Below are 24,243 nucleotides of genomic sequence, written 5' to 3'. Positions count from 1 at the left end.
CGCAACGTCACATGATTATGTTTGCCAGCATTTTTTGTAAAAATTTAGAGCGCTTCAGCACACGTGCTCTATTCACAAATATAGCTGTGTGTAGAGGACATAGTCAGTGGTCAAATTGTGTAAAAAAAATATTAACATGTTCGTCTTCAATCTATGTTTTAAAAGTATACTGATTAGTAGGCAACTTTATATAAATAGTCTACTCTCGGCACTAATGCTCGCCAGAACTTTATAGGCCAGTCCATTATAATCAATCAATATACCAACTGATTTACTACCCATGATCATATATTTGTCCCATTTTCTATGGGATTTCCTATCTTTATGGGACTGATATGCGATCATAGGCAGTTTACCACATATGGTTAGTAAGTTCTTAAAAACATTATAATAGTGATAGCTTTCCTCATATTCTGTAGTTTAATAGAGAAATTTTACTATTGCATCACAGGAGACTTTGAATGCAAACGAAAACTACCTGAGGTGATCTGCAGCCAACATTTTGAAGCATCAAACTTCTACCATTCAGGGTGTGATCAGAAACAAACAGAACTTGTGACATGTAGTAATATTGGGGCGTCCAAAAGGGAAGGGGGGAATGTTTGTTGTACCAGATTAGTTCTGGACAGAACTTTTCCGCTCCTTCCTACGAAGTTCCTGAGTTTCGGTACAAATCTGTTTAAGATTTACACACAATTTGTTTGAGTAGTACTGTTCGTTCGAGCATTATATTTTCACAACTCCATATATGTAACCGAGCAAAAAAAACTGCCTTCACATCGTAAACGAGGCTGCACCACGATTTGCGCTGTTGCATGTGAAAGTGGAAGATACAACGAACATTTTCCACCACTTTTGTGCACCCCAATACTTCGACATGTCACAAGTTCCGTAGTTTTCGTTTGCATTCAAAGTCTCCTGTAATGCAAAAGCAAAATTTCTCTATTAGACTACAGAGTATGAGGAAAGCTATCACTATTATAAGATTTTTAAGAACTTACTAACCATTTGTGGTAAATCAGTTGGTAGATTGATTAATTATAATGGACTGACCTATAAAGCAACTTACGTCTTTTACAGAATCAGATCCCGGTTGTTTTTGAAGGCATTGTGCTACAGGTAGATTTGAATAATCTACACTTTTGCACAAGGCCTTCAAAATAGGCCGGGATCCAATCCTGTAAAAGACGAAAGGTGCTCAGGGAATACGACCATGTCGACGACAGAATAAAACGTGTACAGTTTTTGGACATGGATCGTCGTTTAAGTCTCTGAGTGATTTCTAGAGTTAAATTTGTCGCACCATATCGTACACAAATTGTGACGCGTCATTTCAACGTCGACGGTTTTCATGGGCGATTTTGGCTTTCGATGACTTGCTGGCCGTTATTTGACTCCTTGTTCTACTGATAAATTCACCACAAATTTTAAAAATCGGCATTTTGGTTGTCATCGTATTTATTCTTAAATTTTCACCGAATAATTTTTCCATCCTTGAAGCTCGAATTTATGTTATTGATATAAAAGTATCTATGACAACGTAAATACAAATTAGTTACGCGGAAACAGTGGGGCAAGTTTTCTATATATTTTTAAAACGTAGACTGTCAACTTGACAGTGTACCTTTATCGGTGTACCTGGGTTATAAAACGAGTCCTCGAAAAATCGTCAGAGCATTCCGTATTAACAAATTTGTATTTGCTAGAAGTATATACTTGGAAATGCATAAAAATCACAGCAGAAAAAAAGAGACGGGAATAGAAAGTATGCTAACTATGCATATTTATATTTCTCAGTGTAGAAAGTGTAAAACCAGTGCACTCCACCCCGGTCAAACCATTCGGAATTTGATTCGGATTCCTGAATTGAGTCACAGTGGATTCCAAATCAAATGCAACAACCGATTCTGAGTCGGAATCGGTTGTTGCATTTGATTTGGAATCTAGGGGCAGATCACTCTAAGAATGTATAACAAATTTGCATCAAATTAGAAAAAATGCATTTAATTTCCATTTTTGCATCAGCTTTGCACTCCCTCGCAGAAAAGTTTGTTTAACAAACGTCCTACGCTGATCCACTTCCCAGTGCAATTTTTGTCGTGCGAATCGGTCTCGAAAATTTTGATGGTTCTATCTACTCCATTAGAACGAAAAAGATAGTACGATGAGCTTCTTTGCCATCTCGTTCATGCATCTTTCGAATATGCGCTTCATTTCTAAATAACCTCATTATAAACAAAAAATACAAAGTAGCATTCATGATTCAGTTCGGTCAGGTCTTCGGGTGTTTGTCTTTTTTCTCGTTTTTCACCAAGTACGCTCGTTTTTCACTAAGTACCAAAGAAAATAGTTTTTCAGCGTGTGAAAATTCATTTTAATTGGTAAAATATTGCACAAAACCAACAATATACGTTTTTGTTTCGATGGAGACTGCGAAGGCAATTGTCTTTGTAATTTCATAAGTGTTTTTCCAATCATCGCAAAGCAAGTTAAGTCAGTTTTCAACTTTATAGATTCGGGGCGGAATTGCATTTGCTATTGTTAAGCCTTACTACATTAAAGCGTACATAAACAGACTGCTGGATAGCAAAACAAAAGTATCAGCGGGATAAATTCACATTTTTCGAGAAGCTAACGAACGTATCATCGGAGGATATTCCACAGGCGGGAAAAAAGTTAAGTAGCTATAATTATTTGTCATTCATCTTGCTTAAGGCTTGTCTATGCACAAAACCGTGATCTGCAATTGCCCTTGCTTGCTTGTTTTACGAGGTTATGTACAGCCATCGGCACTTGCTGATTATACACATTCAAGTGCCACCGAAGATCGAATCTATATTAGTATGTTTTAAGATTTACGTATTATGTATTTGTATACATGGCCAGAACGTTCAACTGAGAAACGAGAACGAATTGTGTAATTTGTTTTGCATATCTGTATGTGCGCAATATGCACCTGCATCTGTGTTCTGCAAGTGCATCTACATATGCATTTGAGTGCATCTGTATTTGCCGTATTTGCATGTTCATTTTCGGTAATTGCCTAGTTTAGAAGATTTAGTAGGTAATTGTTTACTTTAGGTACTTCTTCCCTTGTAAGTGGAAAACATGTTTTTCTTTCGTGAATATGCTAGTGTAGTGTTGAAGATTCATAAAAAAGAGGGGGAAGCGAAAATTTTAATAATTCATTAAAAAGTTTAAAAATAAGTTGTACCTACCTATTATTGTGCTCCCAAAAGTAAGAGTTTTGGCGAAGCTTGCTTAATGCGGCTCTGTCGCATAGTCCAAGGATCCGAAGCGCGAAGGATCCGACGGACGACGTGGCCTTTTTACTTGTCATCAGAATCGCAAGCAAACCTGTGATCCACCCGTTTGCCCGGTATACTCAAGCATAGGGAGCAGAGTTAAAAATAATCGAAGCTCTTTTTTGACGGCTGAAAATGAACCTGATGTGACTCACGGTGAATAGAAAAAATATTCATTCAAATATCCATGTTATTCATTCAGTTGAATATCGTACAATATATTCATTTCATTAATTATCTAGGAAAATTTTTTCAAATGCCGGTAAAGCATATGAAACAACAATCATCATCGCTTACATTGCGCCAGGGCCTACTTTGATGCATTTGATTCGTTGCCGCATGGTCGCTTCGTGCAATAATCGGAGACGAATGAAAATCTGCATGGATGAATGGGCGGCTTGTTCGTTTAACATTTTCAGCTGCGTCACTGAATATTGAAAGTGAATGCGGCTGAATATGATCAATTTTCATTCAATGAATTTGAATATTTTTTACTCTGATAGGGAGTATCCCTAGTTTAACACGAAGAAACAATCGATGTGGCGTAGCCACATTAGGTATTAACAATGTCTTATTTAGTAACAATAGAATAGTACTCATTAAAAAAAATAAAATATTGTCGCTGCCTAATGTGGCTATGTCACATCGTTTCCTTCGCGTGCTGTCCTAAGGATAGCCCCTATGTTTGAGTATACCGGGCAAACGAGTAGATCACAGGTTTGCTTGTGATTCCGATGACAAGTAACAAGGCCACCTCGGCTATGCGGCATAGTCGCATTAAACTAGCTTCGCCAAAAGCCTTACTTTCGAGAGTACAATAACCATACGAGCAAGGTTAGTAGGAACAACAGTTGTTACGGCATTTAATTAGCAAGGGACTGGAAGGTGAAGTATATTTTTCAATATTTAGAGCCATAGTACTCAAGGGAGAGCAAGGAGTTGAAGGGAGAAAGTTTAGAAAAGCGTGGATGATCCTTCCACGCTTTTCTAAATATGCAAGCTTAGAGCTCACCGGCGACTTAACTTTTTGTCTGCTACCGTAGGAGTCAAGGTCTTTTGGCATTAGAAATGCGAATCACCTGAGTCTACGGCATGTCCGGACAAGCGTAAAGTAACTTGTTACTTAATGCTGTCGGAAGACTGGATTCCTTGATTCAAAGTTTGAAAATTATCATCCTTTTTGATAATTTCCGAACTGCAACGAAATGTTATCGAACATTTCGGTCCTATTATCCTAGAGCCTTCATTTCTTTATTTTATTATTTTTATTTTAGCTGCTTTTTTGTTCCGTTTGGTTTAGGTTACTGGTGTTTTCAAGGATGGATTAAATACCTGAACAGTAAAAAACCCTCGAAATAAGGCCGATACAAATATTTTAAAAAAAATTATGTCTCCATACCATTTATTTTTTCTGAAGGGGTCTTTGTGTTTTCTTGGGCGTTTTAGTTCTCTGATATTGCTTAGCTACTGCGCAACACGCAGTAGGTCGCCACATCAGAGAACTGAAACCTTCATCTGATAGTCGTTCGGATTTATAAAAGGTACGTGAATCGTCAGTCCAATTACAATTTTAGAATCTTAGAATTCTTGAATTTTAGAACTTTAGAATCTTAGAATTTTAGAATCTTAGAATTTTTGGGTTTTAGAATTTTAGAATTTTGGAATTTTAGAATTTGAGAATTTTAGAATTTTAGAATTTTAGACATTCAGAATTTTAGAATTTTAGAATTCTAGAATTTTAGAATTTTGGAATCTTAGAATTTTAGAATTTTAGAATCTTAGAATTTTAGAACTTTAGAACTTTAGAATTTTAGAATTTTAGAATTTTAGAATTTTAGAATTTTAGAATTTTAGAATTTTAGAATTTTAGAATTTTAGAATTTTAGAATTTTAGAATTTTAGAATTTTAGAATTTTAGAATTTCAGAATTTCAGAATTTTAGAATTCTAGAATTTTAGAATTTTAGAATTTTAGAATTTTAGAATTTTAGAATTTTAGAATTTTAGAATTTTAGAATTTTAGAATTTTAGAATTTTAGAATTTTAGAATTTTAGAATTTTAGAATTTTAGAATTTTAGAATTTTAGAATTTTAGAATTTTAGAATTTTAGAATTTCAGAATTTTAGAATATTAGAATTTTAGAATTATAGAATTTTAGAATCTTAGAATTTTAGAATTTTAGAATTTTAGAATTTCAGAATTTTAGAATTTTAGAAATTTAGGATTTTAGAATTTTAGAATTTTAGAATTTTAGGATTCTAGGATTTTAGAATTTTAGAATTTTAGAGTTTTATAATTTTAGAATCTTAGAATTTTAGAATTTTTAAATTATCAAATTTTAGAATTTCAGAATATTAGAACTTTACAACTTTAGAACTTTAGTTTTTAGTTCTTTATTTCTTTATAATTTTAGAATTTTGTGGCTTCAAAATTTTACTTTTTTCCCTTTTTTAATAAGTTTAATATTTACCTCCTTTCACTTTTGAACGACATTCAATTAGCTAGAGATTACTGAGTAGAGAAAATAATGAAAATTTAGAGCAATAGTACTCAAGTGAGAGCAAGGATGTGTAACATACAGATTGGAAAAACATGTCAATGTCCTCGTTTTGCCAGTCTAAATTTCACCAAGGGGCTGATAAAAACAGGTTTCACTGTATAAGAATTAGAACTTTGGAATTTAGACTTTCAGAATTTTTCGGACTTGATTGATTTGGCACATATTTGCCTAATCATAGCAACCCTGTTTGAATAGCTCCATCGTTATACAAGTGTAAACTAGACTTACCATCAACAGCCACGGTAATATTGAACTTGAAAACCTATTTTAATCCACCTAGCGGTGCAATTGTGCCTTTCTCAATCATGAATCACGAGAATGTGTGCGTTGTTTATATTCATTAAAAACTTAAATGCATATAATACATTTTATTATTATACATCACATGACAACTATATACAGCAAAATAAATCATTATTCGAGTTCTAAAATTTTGAAAAAGAAAAAACAGCCACGGTAATATTGAACTGAAAAAAGGTGCGAAATCGGCAAAGTCCCAAAAAGTCGATCTTTAAAAAAAAAAATTTCGTGGTAACATAAAATCTCGACGTTTCATGCATTTTAAAGATGTTTGGCATCAAAAATACGAATTCGATTTCTGAAATTTCATGGGGTCCCCCCCCTTGAAAAAAATTTTGAGTTCCGGCTTATATTGGAATTTCATGTGTGACCGGACCGTTCAGTCTATATTTCCGGAACCATACAAGCGATCCGTGCGAAATTTTACAGACATCTGTGGGGATATTATATCATTTGGGACTAAGTTTGTGAAAATCGGCCCAACCATTTCCGAGAAACTGATATGAGTTTGCTAGTTATGAAAGATGGCCGCTTTTCCCGGGCACTTCCGGAACCGTCTATGGTGGTCAATGTAGTCAACGAAAGTTTGTTTGGCCGTCGGTGACCTAGAACTGCAAAGTTAAGTTATTTGAGAGACATTTTAGCGAATTTTTTTCCTTTTTTGCTTCCATCGGAGTATCGGTTTGAATCACAATTTGCTATGTGATCGCACGCCACAACCCGTAACTCCGGAACCGGAAGTCGGTTGGGGATAAAATTTAATAGCCATTTAAGGGGACGCAACATCTTTCATTTGAGACTAAGTTTGGTTGATTCGGTCTAGCCATCTCCGAGAAACCGATGTGACTGTTAGTCTGAATTTGGATACTTCCGCCGGGGCTTCCGGAACCGATGATGGTGGCCAATGTGACCAAAGAGACTTTGAATGGCTGTTAATGACCTAGTACTACAAATTGAAGCAGTTGTGGTCAAATTTTTGAAAAATTTTCACCATTATACATTCATTGCAGAATTTCGTAAAATCGACATTTTCTGCGTGATCGTACTCATCACCCTGTAATTCCGGAACCGGAAGTCGGATCCATTAGAAATTCAATAGCAGCCTATGGGAACGTTGCACCTTTCATTTGGGACAAAGTTTGTAAAACTCGGTTCAGCCATCTCTGAGAAAAGTGAGTGAGATTGTGTTCGCGTACACACACAGACGCACATACACACACACATACATACACACACAGCCATTTGCCGAACTCGACGAACTGAATCGAATGGTATATGTCACTCGGCCCTCCGGGCCTCCGTTAAAACGTCGGTTTTCAGAGCAATTGCAATACCTTTCTATTGAGAAAGGCAAAAAGGTGCGAAATCGGCAAAGTCCTCAAAAGTCGATATTTGTAAAAAAAAAATTTCGAGATAACATAAAATCTCGACGTTTCATGCATTTTAAAGATGTTTGGCATCAAAAATACGAATTCGTATTTCATAGGGTCCCCCCTTTGAAAAAAAATTTGAGTTCCGGCTTATATGGGAATTTCATATGTGACCGGACGATTTAGTCTATATTTCCGGACCCATATAAGCGATCCGTACGAAATTTTATAGACATCTATGGGGATATTATAGCTATCATTTGGAACTAAGTTTGTGAAAATCGGCCCAACCATTTCCGGGAAACTGGTGTGAGTTCGTAAATTTTGAAAGATGGCCGCTTTTCCCTGGCACTTCCGGAACCGTCTATGGTGGTCAATGTAGTCAACGAAAGTTTAATTGGCCGTCGGTGACCTAGAACAGCAAATTTAAGTTGTTTGAGAGACATTTTAGCGAAATTTTTACCTTTTTTGCTTTCATCGGAGTATCGGTTTGAATCACAATTTGCTACGTGATCGCGCGCCACAACCTGTAACTGTAACATTGCCTGTCTCGTCTGCAAATTGTAGCATGTGATTTTGACGGGGAGCCCTTCCGAGAGTCTAGCCAACCGTCCGTAGATGCGTTCATTGAGGAAACAGAACTATGTAGTATCGTAGAAGCTGAGAACGAACAGTCGTTACAATTAACACTACCTCCAGATGAACCACCTTAGATCACCTTTCAAGGATACAGCAGTAATCGCACCTAAAACAATAACCAGATTTAGAAACTCGACGAAATCGGTTGCATTGAAAGCCGTCGTTGGTAGAAAGTATTATATCTGCGTAACTGTTTTTGAAGACGCAAACGAGTTACTCCAACATTTGTCGGAAGTACATGCCACAAACGTGGGATACCATTGCAAAGAATGTTTTTCCAAGTTCCGTCAGGTTATCGCATATAACCGTCATCTGGGTCGACATGAAACAAAGGAACGACCGAACAAATGTAGCGTCTGTCAGCTTGGATTTTCTTCCCCAAATCAGGTGAAGGTTCATGAAAACAAAGTTCATGGAATTGAAAATAATGCCAAAATTCGTTCACCAGTGACGATATTCAAAAGCTGTAATATTTGTGATAAAACATTCAGGTGTAACTCTAAACTGAACTTTCACATACGAAGGGTACACAACAGCCAGTGGATTCCTATCTGTAACATATGCGACAAGACCTTCACAGCTAAGTCAAGTTTGGAACGACACATGCTTTTACACACGCAAGAAAAACCTTTCGTTTGCGACTTGTGTGACACCTACTTTAGTCGTTCGCTTGATGTTAAGAATCATGTAAGAATGGTGCACGAAAGTTTAAATCCTCACGTTTGTGAGGAATGTAGTGAACAATTCAAAAACTATCACGGTCTTTGCAAGCATCACCAGATTGTTCATTTAAACAAATCTCTGCCAGCGGTACGGTTTAAGCCGTATCACTTGATCTGTAAGCTCTGTAAGCGACCTCACAGAAAATCTAGTGAACTGATTGAACATATTCGACAGGGCCACTCTAATGAAACGTATCCATACGTACAGTGTCCGGTTTGTCCAAAAACCTTTTTGTCTACGCAACATCTGAGTTGCCATAAAGAGATTCATACGGACAAGTACACCTGTATGTACTGCGGCGCGCGCAATGCGACAATTCACCGGCTGCAAACCCACGTCGAAAATCATCACAATGAAGAGCGTAGGTATGACTGTCCCATCTGCAACAGTAAATTGTACAAATCGGCATCCGCCCTGCGAACGCACGTGCTCACCCATAGCCGCGGGAAGCAATACCGGTGCGATATATGTCGGAGAGATTTTATGCGAAAGAATCAGTTGAGCATACATCGCCGGTGAGAAGAGTTTATAGTAGTTGGGATGTTAATGAAAAGGAAGTTTTTTTTTGGTTGCAGGACCCATACAGGCGAGAAACCATTTCAGTGTGAAATCTGTCAGAAACGATTCAGCGATGGTGCATCGTACTGCAAGCACAAGAAGCGCTGCATGCGGTTGTCTTTGAACAGTGATGTGTCTGTTTGAGGGGCGCTGAAGGCAGATCATGATCAAGAAGGATTCACAAAGGCTGTACTATTGATATTGTTTAAATTATATTGTTTATAAGGGATACCGAATTGTAGTATGTGTAGTCTTTAAGAATTTACATCACCACAGGATTGAAAATATATTCTTCTCACTTTTTAATTCGGACACTTGTGATATTTCATAAGTATACCACAGGGGTGAGAGGGCGGACAACGATGACCGGGGAAAGTAGAAGATAAAACTTGCAGCTTTGTGGCATCTGGAAGATAAACATCAATTAAATTCTCGAACTGTCTGACATCACGTACCGGGACGCCAGGTTACCCTTATCAATCTCGCAGGTAATCGTTTAAAAATGGGCTCGACCTCCTGGGAGCTCTGTTTTTAATTTCCAACACTACAGCTTCAGATACCTACAGCCAGTTAATGCAGGCACAAATGTGAGGGTACTACGATCATCAGTAGGACTCTGCAAAGAGAATAGGAAAAGAGACGAATAGTGTGAAGCCAAAAATACCTTATTGAGCAGACCAATCGTGCAATGTAAATAAACATTACTCATACCTGAGTTGGAGGAGATAAGTATTGTAAATCTATCAAAAAAAAATTTGAATTTTCGTCAGAATTTAGTGCAATCGTGATTGTAAGGTGCATTCTAGAGTCTATGTATGAGTAAAAACAAGTTTTAGAATTATTTCATCTCTTTGTTTCGAAATGCACATCGTTTGATAAACAAATTCAACGATCGACAAAAGGTTTGTTTTCAAAATATAATAGGAGTCATTTAAAGTGCTGCCTTTGGAAACGGTTGCCAAATTCTAGTGTTGAAATCATCGTAAAGGGAGTGTTGCCGTTTTGACTGATTTTCACTCTGCGTCTCTTTCACTATTCTCTTTGGGACTCTGGTGCGTCTTGGCAGGAATTTTTGAAGCTGTCCAACCCAGTCAAACCATTCGAAATTTGATTAGGACTCCTGAATAGAGTCAGTATAGATTCTAACTCAAATTCAACGACTGATTCCGAAACCGATTGAGTTGGAATCCATACTGATTCCATTCAAAATTCCGAACCGGTTCGGAATGGGTTTATCTAGGAAGATGTCAGAAAATTTCATCAGCAAAACCAGGTAGCAATTGTCATTAGTGGTGAAACCTTTTTAGCATTTCTTTCAAAAGATTGGAGTGTTACTGGGGGGAGACGAACTTTATCGAAGAGAACGTTGTTCAGCAAACTGGTCCCGATCTGCGAATTATCCATGAGTCGTATCTTGATCGCTGAAAATAGTAGTAACATTAGCGCAATAATCAGACTATTATAACATATTTTAAAAATCAAGATTTGTATTGTTGTCGTGTATTTGTTTTTCCCTGCGTAACCAAGGGATGCAAGAGGTTATTTGGAAAAAATAACAACAGATTTTTCAGTGTTGGTAGTTTCATGCATTTTCTAACGAAAAGTCATATCTGACATTACCAGTTACCTGAGTCACTGAGGGGTAGTCAGATTTGCGATACACTTTTGGAATGCCAGTGTCTAGTCGTGTCGTTGGTCTAGCTCTACAGCTCCAATAGGACAACTCTCGAAAAAAAAGAGTTTATGCATGCGAGCACATGCGACAAACACATTAACATACTAAGCGTTCGCCCTTCGCGATAATATACGCACATCTACGTTCGCGATCGTGCAAACTTGAGAATATCCCGGTAATAAGATGAACGTGTTAGTATTTATGAAGTTACAAACGCGAACACACAAACGGCCGTGTTCGCGCGAGCATGAATCGGTCTCGTCCGGAAATCTTTATCCTCCGTCCTAGCAACTTAGCGGCTGTTCATAAACGTGGACTCATAGGGTGGACAAAAATCTACGTTTGTCTACGAGAGGGGAGACGGGGGGTCTATTTGCAAAAATCTGCGTAGATTTTGATTTTTTTTTTGTGATTTTCGTATTACTAATGGGATTTAAAGCGAATTGTGTTCAACATACTAGTTGATTCAGCTAGATGTATTTATGCAGACACTTCGAAGCTAGTACACTATTGAGGTAACTTCTCTTTAGGCAACCACTCAACCCAAAACCCACGTAATTGGACAAAGCAACAACCTTTCTTGCGTATATTTAGATATAGTTTTAATCTCATGAAAAAAATCTAGGATTAACACAAAATGACAGTTCTAAAGACGATCTCCCAAAATTCCTCTCCGTAGAAGGTTTTGACTGTAAAATCTAGTCGTGAATTATCATCTCAGACACCACTAGCAGACACGCATGGACCAGTAAATGTATGAACCAGTTAAAGTTCAAAAATGGTCAAAGTTAAGCATTAAAACCACCATGATAACAAGAAACGCCCGATTTTTGACAATAGCTGGTCTGATTTTTTAAATTTTTAATTTAATAATTTTGGTGACTCAAGCTGTGTAGTTAAACTACTTCAACAAAGCGTTCACTCGAGTTGATCAGTTTGAAATTTATTTTGCAATCGTTTACACTAATTTCAAAATCTTGAAACACCCGTTAAATTTTACGTTTTGACCCGGCGCAAATCCGTGCAATCCGATTCTACTATATAAATATTCGGAGTTAAGATTTAATACTTAGCGATAATACTTACTTAGGTGATATGACTATTGATTACATAAGAAAAATAAATATTTTCGGAAAGATTAGGACAGTTTCGTCCCCTTAATCGAATAAGACAATTCAGATTATCCCATTCTTAGAAATATTGAAATTTGTTACGAAAATTGAAATTTTGCGTGCATGTTTAGTTAAATATTTCAGTCTAGATAATACCTAACATCGACAGTACAATTTCAAATTATCTAAAGTTTATCACATTTTACGCTTCACTAATGCTCAAAAAGTACTTGCTAGCTTAGCAATCACGCACTGTTGTTAAAAGTAGCATTTCAGCTAAACTTGAATTAGTTATAGCAATATATCTTTTGAAACATTCTTGTGTGACTTACTTAGAAAAGAAGTTTTTCGCTATACAAATATTTGAAAGCACTTTTAAATTCACACTTGTATTAAATTACATACTACACGGTGTTCTTATAAGTCCAACTTATAGTATAGTGAAACTAAAACGGAAACCTTTCTCAAAACTGTAAGAAATTTATAAAATTCGACATACAAGTCTTGTATTTTGGAGAAAAATATTTTGATTTTATATTTCCTTAAATTGTTACTAATTGATTTTAACAGTAGTACACAAAAAACCAATGTCAAAAGCTTTATTCATCAATATTTGTTTTTGTTCTTAATATTTGAAAAGCTTGAAAGAAATCTGAATGTCTCAGGTTAAATTTTTATTTGAACGTTATAATGTGCTTCTTGCTATTTTCATATTTTCCACAAATAAAAATATCGAAAAGTCTACTTAGCCTTTAGAGGAGGAGGGGGTTGGCAAAAGTCTACTGAGTCTACTAGGGGGAGGGGGGTGCTGGGTTCAAAAAATCTCAAATTTCGGTCTACGTGGGTCCCTTAACTTCACACATTTAGTTACATGCAAAAAATAACGCCCATATGAACAACGGAAAATAAAACTCACAAGGACAGAAAATGTTTCATTAAACCCGCTATTAGAATGTAAAGATCAGAAATAAACTTCAAGCGTAAGAATCGGACTGAGATCCTTCAGCATAAGAAACGCCAAAAAAGTTGTCAACCGCAAAACTCGACAAGGATGAACCTCCAGTTTAAAAACCGGTTAAAATTAAATAATTCGTATGCAGGAGTATCCGTATATCGCGACGTTCAAGATAAAAAGTCAGCTAAAAAACTACTTTGTAAGAATCGGTTATAGTTTTCCGGTTTTTATACTGAAGGTTATTTAATCCGGCTCTTAGAGGGGAGAATCTCAGTTCGATTTTTATGCTTGAAGTTTATATCAGAATTTTACATTCTAATACATTTGAAGCGGGTTTTACGAAGCATGTTCTGTCCTAGCGACTTTTATTTTTGGTCGTTCATATCCACTAGACAACACGTTCCATGGCGACACTAGTGAACTCTGGTGATATGGAAAAACTCACTTTCTTCTTGCATCTGAACCGTACACCAAAAATTACGTATCTGATTCACGGTCCGCGATCATCCAAGAACACATGCGAATATGCGAAAGGCACACGGTCATAAAATATAATTTATACACGCGAAGTTACATACACGTTATCACACGCGACATAGTAACTCACACGCGATCGAAAACGTTAATGTACAAACGCCTAAACCCTTCACTATGATACACGCAATCGCGAACTCCCTACGCCCGCACATATCTGAACCGTAAAATGAATATCACATTCAGAATCACGGCCCACTGTAATTGGCCTTAAGCAGTTTAGTGGGTAACATTTCCCGTCTTGTTTTCAATTGTATTGTTGGGAGTCCAGTCGAGACTATAGCTCTACTGCTCCAGTACTCTCGAGAAAAATGTACTCTGGGTTTTAACTGGAGTGTGTGGCGAAGGGTTACTCCCCCACATATCGCACCGCCATGTCCTAACCCCAACTCGTTAAACCCCCTCAGATCCACCAGTCCCCTGAGACTACCACCCCATCAGACCCCGATAATCTAGGTCAATCCAATCTGATCCCTTAGATAAACAGCCAAAACAGTGCACCGTATTATTCGCAAAATCTATTCAAATTTATTCACAGATTCGTTTTTTTTTCAGGTGTTGAACTTGATCATGGCATTCGGTAATTTATTTGTTTTCGTGACACTTATTCAGGACTTTTTTTGGTAGTATTGTTTACACCTGATCTCCATGATAGTCCACCCTGGACACTAATCCAGACACATTAACCTGCCCAGAAACCAGTGTCATGCAAACTCGTTCGAGTCCAAATGCTTCCCGAGTTTCAAAGTTTTGCGATCGTCTAAATATTTCAAATTAATGGTAACGATTAACTTTGTCGGATACAAAAACTTTCAGTATAGTAATAGTCTGTATCACCTGGCAATCTGACTTCCTTGAATAGCACAAACCGTCGTCTTTTTATATCCTTGCATTATGGAAATTGTACAAAACTCGGAAGGATACGACCAGCACCACTAATAATCTAATGGTTGCATAATTATTTCGTGGTTAGTTTGTGTGGTGTGTTTACATTTCTGATTCTTGGACCTCCAATTACCAAACTTTTTTTTCTTTGCAGGAAATGAACCACAACGGCAGCCGATACACGTCGTTCGCCTTTGCTAGTGGAGGGATCGCTGGCAGCGGCGGTGCCCGAGGGGAACTGAGCAGTGGAAATTTGAACAGAAAGCTGAGTAGTCCGATGGCAGAGTCGACACAGTTGGACAGCAGCGGTATCCGGGGGAATCTTTACGGTAGTCCGGTAGGACAGGTTGGAGTTGGGAAAAGAAGCCTACCTCTCCGTTGCAAAATAGCAGGACAAATTTTAGAAGCAGCTGAATGGCGTCCGGGTCCAGTGTGGATCGATTGATTGATCCTAAGTGAGTTTGCAAGTCTACACGTCCTTTATAGGTTCTAATTCGTTTAATTTTGCAGGATTTACGCGGATGTTCAGAGCCGAGGATTAGTTAACCGGTTGGTAAAGTACCACGACAAAATGCAATCGCCGTTAAATAAGAGTCAATCGATGACTAGCCTGTACTCGAAGCCGGGTCAATTTCATGTGTGGTGGAGGAGAAACAATTCTTCGATAGCTCCCATTGGTTCGGATTGCCCCGTCAGAGAAGTCCGTGTTTCAGGCTGACACAAGGTGGAACGGGAGGGATCGTTGCTCATTCCGGCGAAACCTCATCTGAAGATGATCCGAACACATAGACACGAGGATGAGATTGATGCGGAAAATAGTGTGATTGCGCCTTCGACAGAACTGGATGCCAGGCGAAGCTGGTACAAAGCAAGCTCGGGAAATTACATACACGGCTTCGCCCCCGTGTCGAGGGTCGGCGAATCAGCAGCTGCAGACGAAGAAATTATGTAGTAAAGCCTCGAGCCTGGTGATGAACACTCCGAAAGTGGAACGCGTAGCGCCCCGACCGGCACGATTAAATGTGGATGTCTTTCTCGACGCCGGTAACATTGAATGCGACGGTTCCATTTAGCATGATTGAATCGAGCAAACCGGCAAAATTAAGTAGAATTGATTCCGCTCCTTTGCCACAGATTACGAGAATTCTTCCGGAGTTTCAACCGCCTCTGATGGAATATCCGCCACTAAAGCTAACGTTGTTTAACAAGAAATATAACGTCCTGGCGCTAATAAAAATTTTGAAGCAAAAAAATATTGCTGTTTTTGCTTTTATTTGAAAAAAAGAAAAACCAAACGTTTAAAATAAAAAGAAGAAAACGAAAATAATGAGCACTACGGTCGCCCGATTTTCTATAGTTCTACATCGAGCTCACGTCGGTCCGATTACGTCGATGCGGCTGGCATATTCGAAGGTTGACGCGGTTTATACAAATGGTGCAAAATTGCAGGATATAAACCCGATATCCTGCTTAGTCGGCCCGATCATCGGGCCGATTGAGCTCTACGAAATTTACTGGGTTTGTTCGACCTTTTTGTTAAATGTAGGGCTAGTTTTTCTGTAGGGTTTTGACGTCTTACACGCAACGCAAACAACATTGCACGCAACGCAAAATACATTATGAATTACTATTTTGATGGAAATAAATGCATTTAATTTCGCTGATTTTTAAAAATGCATCACAAGTGATCTGCCCCTAGTTTGGAATCCATAATGACTCCATTCAGAAATCCGAACCGGTTCCGGAATGAGTTTAACTGGGACTACACCGCGGTGCACATCAATCAAAAACCCCATAAATCTATACTGTGACAACTCTGCCTCGAACAATGTTGATACACACCGAGCAAAATTTACATTGAATTTCCATAAAAATGTCTTATGACTTTCAGACATAAGGATTTTAAATGGATTTTATAAGTCTGTCTTATGATTTGGAGGGGAAATTTTCCGAATCCATCTCTTATTATTTTCATAAGACAGTCTTATGAAATTTATGAAAATGTCCGATTGAACGGCATAGAGGCCCATTTATGAAAATTGCTGACATTTATAAGCAGAAAATATAGTAGAAATAATGATTTTCATAGAACAGTCTTATGAAATTCATCACAATGTTCGAATGAATGCCATAAGTTTTTTATTTATGGATATTATTGTGCATTTCTCGACAAACATATGATTACGGCCTAAAAGCCAACTGTCAAAGTCCAGTTTGAATGGAAATTCCGGACAAACCGTTACACGCCAATCACAGATGTTGGTAGTAAACGAAAGAGAAAAGTTTTCTCTTTCATAAACTGTTGTGAACTGTGTTCGACTAATAACGGTTTGTCTGGAATTTCCATTCAAAGTGGATTCTGACAGTTGGCTTTTAGGCCGTAAACATATGTTTGTCGAGATTTACATAAAAAATAGAACATGGCTGACATTTCTCGATCGTTTTAGTAGACAAAAAATCAACAGTAAAAACAACCTTGAGAGGATATTAGGTTTTACACCAACCGACATAACCCCACAAAATGAGCCGGGTGAACTTCGTTTGACAATTCTCGGTGGTTTGTTTACATGGGAGTTACGTGAGTTTGAATGTAACAGATGGACACCAGTTGCACTCGAACTCACGCAACTGACAAAGTAAACAAACCACCGATAATTTTCAAATATGAACGTCATTCATCATGAGTTCATTAGTGTGCTCATCTTGTAGAACTCAATTCGGGACAAATGAACCGCCAAGTGTAGATTCCTTCAGAAGATTGAAGAGAAAACTCTCATTAAATATTAAAATTTGTAAATTTGCAACGCTTCGTCAATATTTCCTGTCAAACTGGGCTTAGACAACTGGGAAACTGGACTTGACAACTTGGATAATGAGATGAACTTGAAGGATAATGAATGTTACTTCTCAAATGATTTTGATAATTATAAAATACGCGCCAGACACTAATGCACAACTTATTTCATTTCAAATAATCGGATATCTTCTGTAAAAATCATAGCCACGTAAACTGATTTAATGCTCACAATAATTTATTGAATAACATAAAAACAATTATTTAAAATTTTGCTGCAATTTGACTAAAAATCTCACTTCTTTTGTTTTAAACAGTGGTAACCGAAAAGTGCTGGACTGAAACTATTAGCTCCTGGTTGATCGTCCAAGCCAGCACTGAATTCATAAGACACAATTATGAACTTTTCACAAAAGAGACGTTTATGAAAAACAAAATATAATTTTATAGAATCAATAACAGATCCCATATGGGTTTCATGAGAAAAACTTATGAAATTCTTAAACGCATATATTGTAGCGAAAGCATAAGACTGTTTTATGAAATACATTATTTGTGCGTCTATGGAATGCATGAATAAAGATAAATGAATTCATAAGCCTGTCTATGACATTCGAAAGCGTTCAATGGCATCGTCAGAAGGCTGGTTCATATTCCGAGACTTATGAAATTCTCAGATGCTTTTTGCTCAGTGCAGTAATAACCATAATATCTACACGGTTAAATAAAACAACCTGCAGAATAAGTTCTTTTAACTTACTTTTGAGTTGTGCGTCGCTTTCGCACTTATTAGTGTTGTCAAAAACAAAACGAGAGATTCGACTCAGTCCAGGTCTTCCGTGGAGGAACGTACTTTTGAGTTGTTTGGGGTATACTCCAAATTAGGTAAATTCATCTTAAATTTGAGTATAAAAAACCTATCAATGAGTTGTAATTTTTGCCGTGGTTAAATGGAAACTACCTTCAACACGGTTTACCTAATTTTAAGTTCCCCCACGATACCACGAGATTGAGTCAAAGGAACTCAATGTTAGGTAGTTTTTCGTTTCCGTGTATTGTTTTATGACTGTTTCTAGGGTAAACCCTATTGTAGCTTTTTACCCGGGTAACTACCGCAGATTTCCCAATCCCGTTTTTAACGTTTTCGTTATCACAGATTTTAACAAAATGCTTCGCATACGGATTTTTAAAATAGTTTTTTGGCATCCCTAGCTTGGTAGCCCATTCCCAGTTAAGCTCAGCCGGAAATGAACCGGAATTCTGGCTGGTTCCAGCTCGTATTCCGGCTCCAGTGACACAACCGATTCCAGTTAGAATCGGTTGTGCCACTGGAGCCGGAATACGAACTGGAACCAGACCGAATTCCAGTTCATTTCCGGCTGAACTTTACTGGGTTGGGTTTACTTGTGTACGAGTGTCACACCTTTTTGTATTTCGCTTGAACATCCCTGGGAGTTTTATAAATGTAAAGTCAAAAGAAGAGATTCAACAAAATAAAACAAACGCGATGGCGTCCATCAACTCGATGAATTTCCATGAAATCAATATTCAAAGTTTGGAGAAAATTGAAAACTTTTTGAATAACTCCGCGTACAAAGAAGTGATCGAAAATAGTGAGACTTTTAACACTAGATTGTGTATTGAAAGACGGTTAAGGATGCCGTTTTTAGATCCTCAAACGGGTGTCGCACAGTATCATTCCACTTTGTTTATGAAAGCACGGCAGCGGATTCCGGGATTGAAAGATGGTCAGGTTTATAGCTACCCTGCTTCCCGATGGAGAAAATCCCGTCGGCAGTATTTGTTGCAAAAACAACAACCACCTTTCCCGACGTACACGCACCGACCGTTTGGTCATTTGCAAAGCACATACGATTCAGAAAATTCGAATTTGGATTCGGCTACCCCTTCTCTTATAGAGGGTGAAAGTAAAGATCACAAAGAGGATCCAGGTAAGGATTGGTTTTATGACGAAATGGATATGCATGAAATGGAGTCCTATGATGATCACGATTTGCCTGATTCTGACTGTGATTTCGAAGAAAGCTACAGCAGTCGGAAAAAGAAAGGTAAAAATAGTAAGAGCGGATCAAGTTCTGGAAAAAGTAAATCCAACCCAATTGATCCCAATACACCGCGTAGAGGGCGTGGAGCTGGTCGGGGTCGTGGGAGAAAATCTCAAGGTGTTGGAGATAGTCCCAGCCCTAAGGAAGCTGGAGAGAACGTTAAGAAAAATCGTACACAAACACTCCCTTACTTAACCCCACAAACAAGCTCATCTCCTTTAACGGTTCCGCCAGAGGAACCTCCAATGCCAGTATTGATACCGGAATCAAAAGTTGTTGAGGAACATGAGGAGAAGCTTCCAATCAAACCTGGCACATCTATGAACAATATTCCACCACTTATCGTTTCTAGTGCTATAGCGCCTGTTCCTGGTTCACCACAGGAAAAAGGTAGGGCAATTCCTTCGCCGTACTGTGATTTTTGTCTTGGTGATGCACGTGAAAATAAAAAAACATTCGAACCCGAGGAACTTGTATCATGCTCAGATTGTGGCCGCTCTGGACATCCTACTTGTTTGCAGTTCACTGCCAACATGATTATTTCTGTTCGCAAATACCGTTGGCAGTGTATTGAGTGCAAGTATTGTACAATTTGTGGTACATCTGATAACGACGATCAGCTGTTGTTCTGTGACGATTGTGACCGAGGATACCACATGTATTGTTTGTCGCCTCCGTTGATTTCGCCACCAGAGGGTTCTTGGAGCTGCAAACTATGCACAGAAGAATTTCATAAGAAGTAAAATATACCAGAGCATAATTAAAACTAGGCTGTCGTGTATGTGGTATGTAATTTTCTATACTAATGTCATAGAAGCAAATTGTTTATGTTTTGAACTGAAGTGCCAACTTTACGGTTAATTTTTCTACGCTTATACAAATACAGGTCGAATTCGCTGAGAATAGGTTGAAATGACTCAAAATAATTATAGCAACTTGTATCACACAATTTTATTCGCTCCTAATGTTACTATCTCTAACCAAAACTACCTTTCCTTGACCTGATGTACAGTGTAAACTAACAGATTTTCTTCTGAATACAAGGATTTGTTCACGTTTGAAAGAAGCAATCAACCCCTATTGTAAGAAAAGAGCTGCTCTTGTTTAAAAGAAGGAATCAATCCCTAAGTGTGAGTAGATCGGGCAAACGAGTGGATCACCAGTTTGATTGCGAGGGCTATTTGGTATACAAACTCAAAGAACTGCTCATATTTAAAGAAGGAATCAACCCCTATGTTTCACTAAACCAAGCATACCAATGGATCACAGGTTTGCTGAGGAGGGACCTCCGCTTCGGTTCCTCGACCTCGGCAATTGTGGCTAAACCGCATCACACTAGCTTCGTCACATAACCTTTATTAGCTATATATTTACTAACGACGTTATGCCAAATGGACTTCCATCGTGCATGATATAATCACTAATTTAATTGATTCAACTTGTTAACGGAACATCTTAATATATAATTACCTCCATTTATGATCTATGCTATATTTCACTCTATGGAGGAAAATTTGGTAAAAACCAAAATTTCTCACTAGGGTGAAAATTTATGATGTTTCCGCAAGATTTCTTATTATTTTGTCCGGTTTATCACGAGATTCCACCGCTCGAGCTGACAACTGCGCCCTACGTGCATCAGTTTGCACCTGAAGAGCATTTGTGGCATTGGCAACGGAACCTCAGTGACGTCGGACAGTACACCTAAAAGCGATGTGGCATAGACACCTTGGTCAGTGTTCGGTTGACTAATGTGGCTACGCCACATCGTTCTCTGCTTAAACTTTAAACTAGCTGGCTTTAAACTAGCTATAGTTCCTAGGTTTGAGTAAACCGGGCAAACGAGAGGATCACAGGTTTGCTTATAACTCTGACGACGGGTGGATCAACGCTTCGTCCAACGGAACCTCAGCGGCTTTGCGCCGCTTCGGATCCTTGGCCTCGGATATGCGACCAAGTCGCATCACGTTAGCTCCGCTGCATAAGCTCACTAATTATTGTTCAATTTATCAAACTTTGGTTGATTATTACACATTTCTTTTCTCGCATTTATTTGATTTAGGTTAAAATACACCCTTTTGACAAAAAACCGCATTTAAATCGGACCTCTATCACTAAAGTCTCTAAACTAGACAATTACCGAGTTTATATTATGCTTGAGTGAATGTGGTATTCGCGTTAATGACATTCGGTCGAGTGGTCCATTCGGGTTTATGGCATTCGGGTAAATGGTCCATTCGGATTAATGACATTCGGGTAAATGGTCCATTCTGATAAATGGTTTTCGGGCGAACGTCATTCGGGTAAATGACTTTCGGGCGAATGTCATTCGGGCGAATAGGATAGAACCATGGCACACATTCCACAGTTTTTGTTGTCATACGATTTACGAATACTGTTTAAAAATAATGCAATTTTACTACGTGTGAATAATATCCTCGCTCACTTTTTACATCACTACACTATTGATTATTTTATTGTATGAAATTTAATTGCTGTTTTCCAAACTGAACATGTGCATTAAAGGGAGTGAAGTAGCTTAAAGGACGATTCAGACGATACATCAGCTTCCGTCAACGTCAACGGAACGTCACCGTTCCGTCAGGATAAGTTACATGCAGTTAAATGGAGGCATTCACACACAACATCAACGGCACGGAACGTTTTGACGTACGGCATGTGTGAACGGACGCAAGAGAAAAGTATTTAACTTATCCTGACGGAACGGTGACGTTCCGTTGACGTTGACGGAAGCTGATGTATCGTCTGAATCGCGCTTAAATCGGCGAACGCAGGCACGTTTTATTTTTTTACGATTATTCAACCAATTTCCGCATTTGTGACTTTGATTGTAGTAAAAAAAGATGGGTGGGTAATGTCTAGGACATAACCGGAGTGTCGTGACTACACGTTTGACGTGTAATTCAAATCGAATGATATGTTTCAAATTATTCTTTATAATAAATGGTGTAGCTGTAGATTGCTATCCGGCTATAATTTTATGGCATGTTATATATTGTAGAATTAAAATTAAACCACTGCATCAATCAAATAGTGTTGGTCTGTGATATGAAAAGTGCGCAATATATCTTCGGGTTTCTACATTGGAGAAATTTCACGTAGGTTCGTCCGAAAATCTCCAAAATCGTGACCGACGATTTCATATTCCGATGAAATTTTACAGGTGAAACCGGCATGGCATGGAAGATCAAACCTTTTTCAACAGTCAATAAGATTATTTTCACTTATGCACAATTTTTAAAAGGGCATAGACGTTTCTATGTGCATTAATTTCAAAAGTGTTCTGTTTGGTTACTCTATTTTACACAGCAAAACTATCTGAGAACAAGTTCCACGGAATGAATACCTTCTTCACGAAAAAAAATATACACCGAAAAAAATATTGTGTCATTTTTTACCAAAACAAAATCTCATATTGAAAATTTTAATTACAAAAAAAAACACATTTTTTAATTTTTTATATTTTGTCAACAAAAACCTATGTGATTGAATGATGGAGAACTTATTTTTGAAAAAGTTTTTCTAACAATAACTTTATACATGTTTTTATATTTCATACTAATTGACATGCAAAACTGTAATTTTATTACAGAATATAATTCTAAGTATTATTTTAAATCGAAATGTATTTAACATTAATCTTCTAAATTGCGATAGTTTTCGAGATATATGGAATTTTGCTCCAACAAAAACAATTAATTGGGGTAATTATGCCCTTTTTGAAGGTTAATCGCATTACCCATATTAACCCTCTAGTGCCCAATTTTTTTTTGGCTTGAAAAAACTTTTGGAGGTGGGCTTCGTGATGAGAAAAACGAAAATAATGTTAAAAAATCTTGAAAGTAATGGATTTTTCATTAAAGCCTTAAAATAAGTAGGCCGCCTAGAGGCGGTGTTGGGCACCTGGGCGAATAAAAACAAAAACTTGTTTTTCCTGGTTACTTCAACATAAGCGAATACAGATGGTTGCTTATATTTTGGACTCCATCAGAATGCAAAATACCTAAACTGCAAGTGCTAGTGCTTTGGTTGTTTAATTATTGACTTCTAATTTATCGTAGGGGAGTCCAGGGCCTGCTGGCGATGGTTACACTTATCATGTTTTTAGTTTAAGAAGATCATGTAAAAGTGAATGCGTTGCATAAAAGAGCGGACTGCTAGTTGCATTACAGAATTTTAAATATGAGACGCGGGAATCTCGCCAATTTACGACTATACGTATTATGATGCCACCTGGCCTTTTTTGATGATAAAGGATGGATCGCGTGAGATGCTTTTTGAATAAAACTGCAAATCAATCGATACTTGTTATTATTTTTCAGCCTCAATGCTCCTGCATTTTAATTTCGGCGCTCACTTTGTATTCAAAAGCTAAATTTTCGAGATTCTTCAGGTGAAATTCCGAAGTAAGCAAACATAAAACAAACAAAAAACAAACAAACAAAACAAATTTTGCTTGTGGTTACATATACGGCCAAGGAAACTTGTTTTCGCGCGCTATCGGAAAATCTAGTCATTCGTGGAATAGCTTTGAACTCGCCCTAAAAAACAAAAATGCTGGTGAAATTTAAAAACTTTACCTAGGGTAATGAGCCTATGTTCGACCTAACCATGTAAAACCGTTGGTTAGAGCGGCGTTAGCAATCTTTGTTCAACGTATTGGTTCAAATGGCGATTTTTGATATCATAATGGTTCATAAGGAGAAAGCAAAGATATTGGTGTCATTTCATACGCATTGCATCAAT

General features: G+C 37.7%; 2 protein-coding genes and 1 long non-coding RNA gene across 3 annotated transcripts in view; all 3 read left to right on the top strand.

Moving 5' to 3' along the window:
* Positions 1–7,839: 7,839 nt before the first annotated feature.
* On the top strand, positions 7,840–9,762 carry LOC131692855 (zinc finger protein 675-like). Its single transcript, XM_058980191.1, has 2 exons — positions 7,840–9,412; positions 9,473–9,762. The coding sequence occupies exons 1-2, from the start codon at positions 8,235–8,237 to the stop codon at positions 9,597–9,599; spliced, it is 1,305 nt and encodes a 434-aa protein (XP_058836174.1). The 5' UTR covers positions 7,840–8,234; the 3' UTR covers positions 9,600–9,762.
* A 3,152-nt stretch (positions 9,763–12,914) lies between these two features.
* Positions 12,915–15,843, top strand: LOC131692864 (uncharacterized). The gene is made up of 4 exons (XR_009306090.1): positions 12,915–14,511; positions 14,594–14,712; positions 14,771–15,071; positions 15,127–15,843. It is a non-coding gene; the product is annotated as an uncharacterized LOC131692864 (long non-coding RNA).
* Positions 15,844–18,851: 3,008 nt separating this feature from the next.
* Positions 18,852–24,243, top strand: part of LOC131692856 (zinc finger protein DPF3) — a 76,324-nt gene continuing 70,932 nt past the window's right edge. The window contains exon 1 of the mRNA XM_058980192.1: positions 18,852–20,261. Coding sequence (XP_058836175.1) covers positions 18,918–20,219 — 1,302 coding nt within the window. The 5' untranslated portion in view covers positions 18,852–18,917 and the 3' untranslated portion in view covers positions 20,220–20,261. The remainder of the gene's footprint in view (positions 20,262–24,243) is intronic.

Source organism: Topomyia yanbarensis, chromosome 3 (genome assembly GCF_030247195.1).
Source record: "Topomyia yanbarensis strain Yona2022 chromosome 3, ASM3024719v1, whole genome shotgun sequence".
In the NCBI taxonomy this organism is placed as follows: domain Eukaryota; kingdom Metazoa; phylum Arthropoda; class Insecta; order Diptera; family Culicidae; genus Topomyia; species Topomyia yanbarensis.
This window is presented reverse-complemented; position numbering and strand designations above follow the sequence as displayed.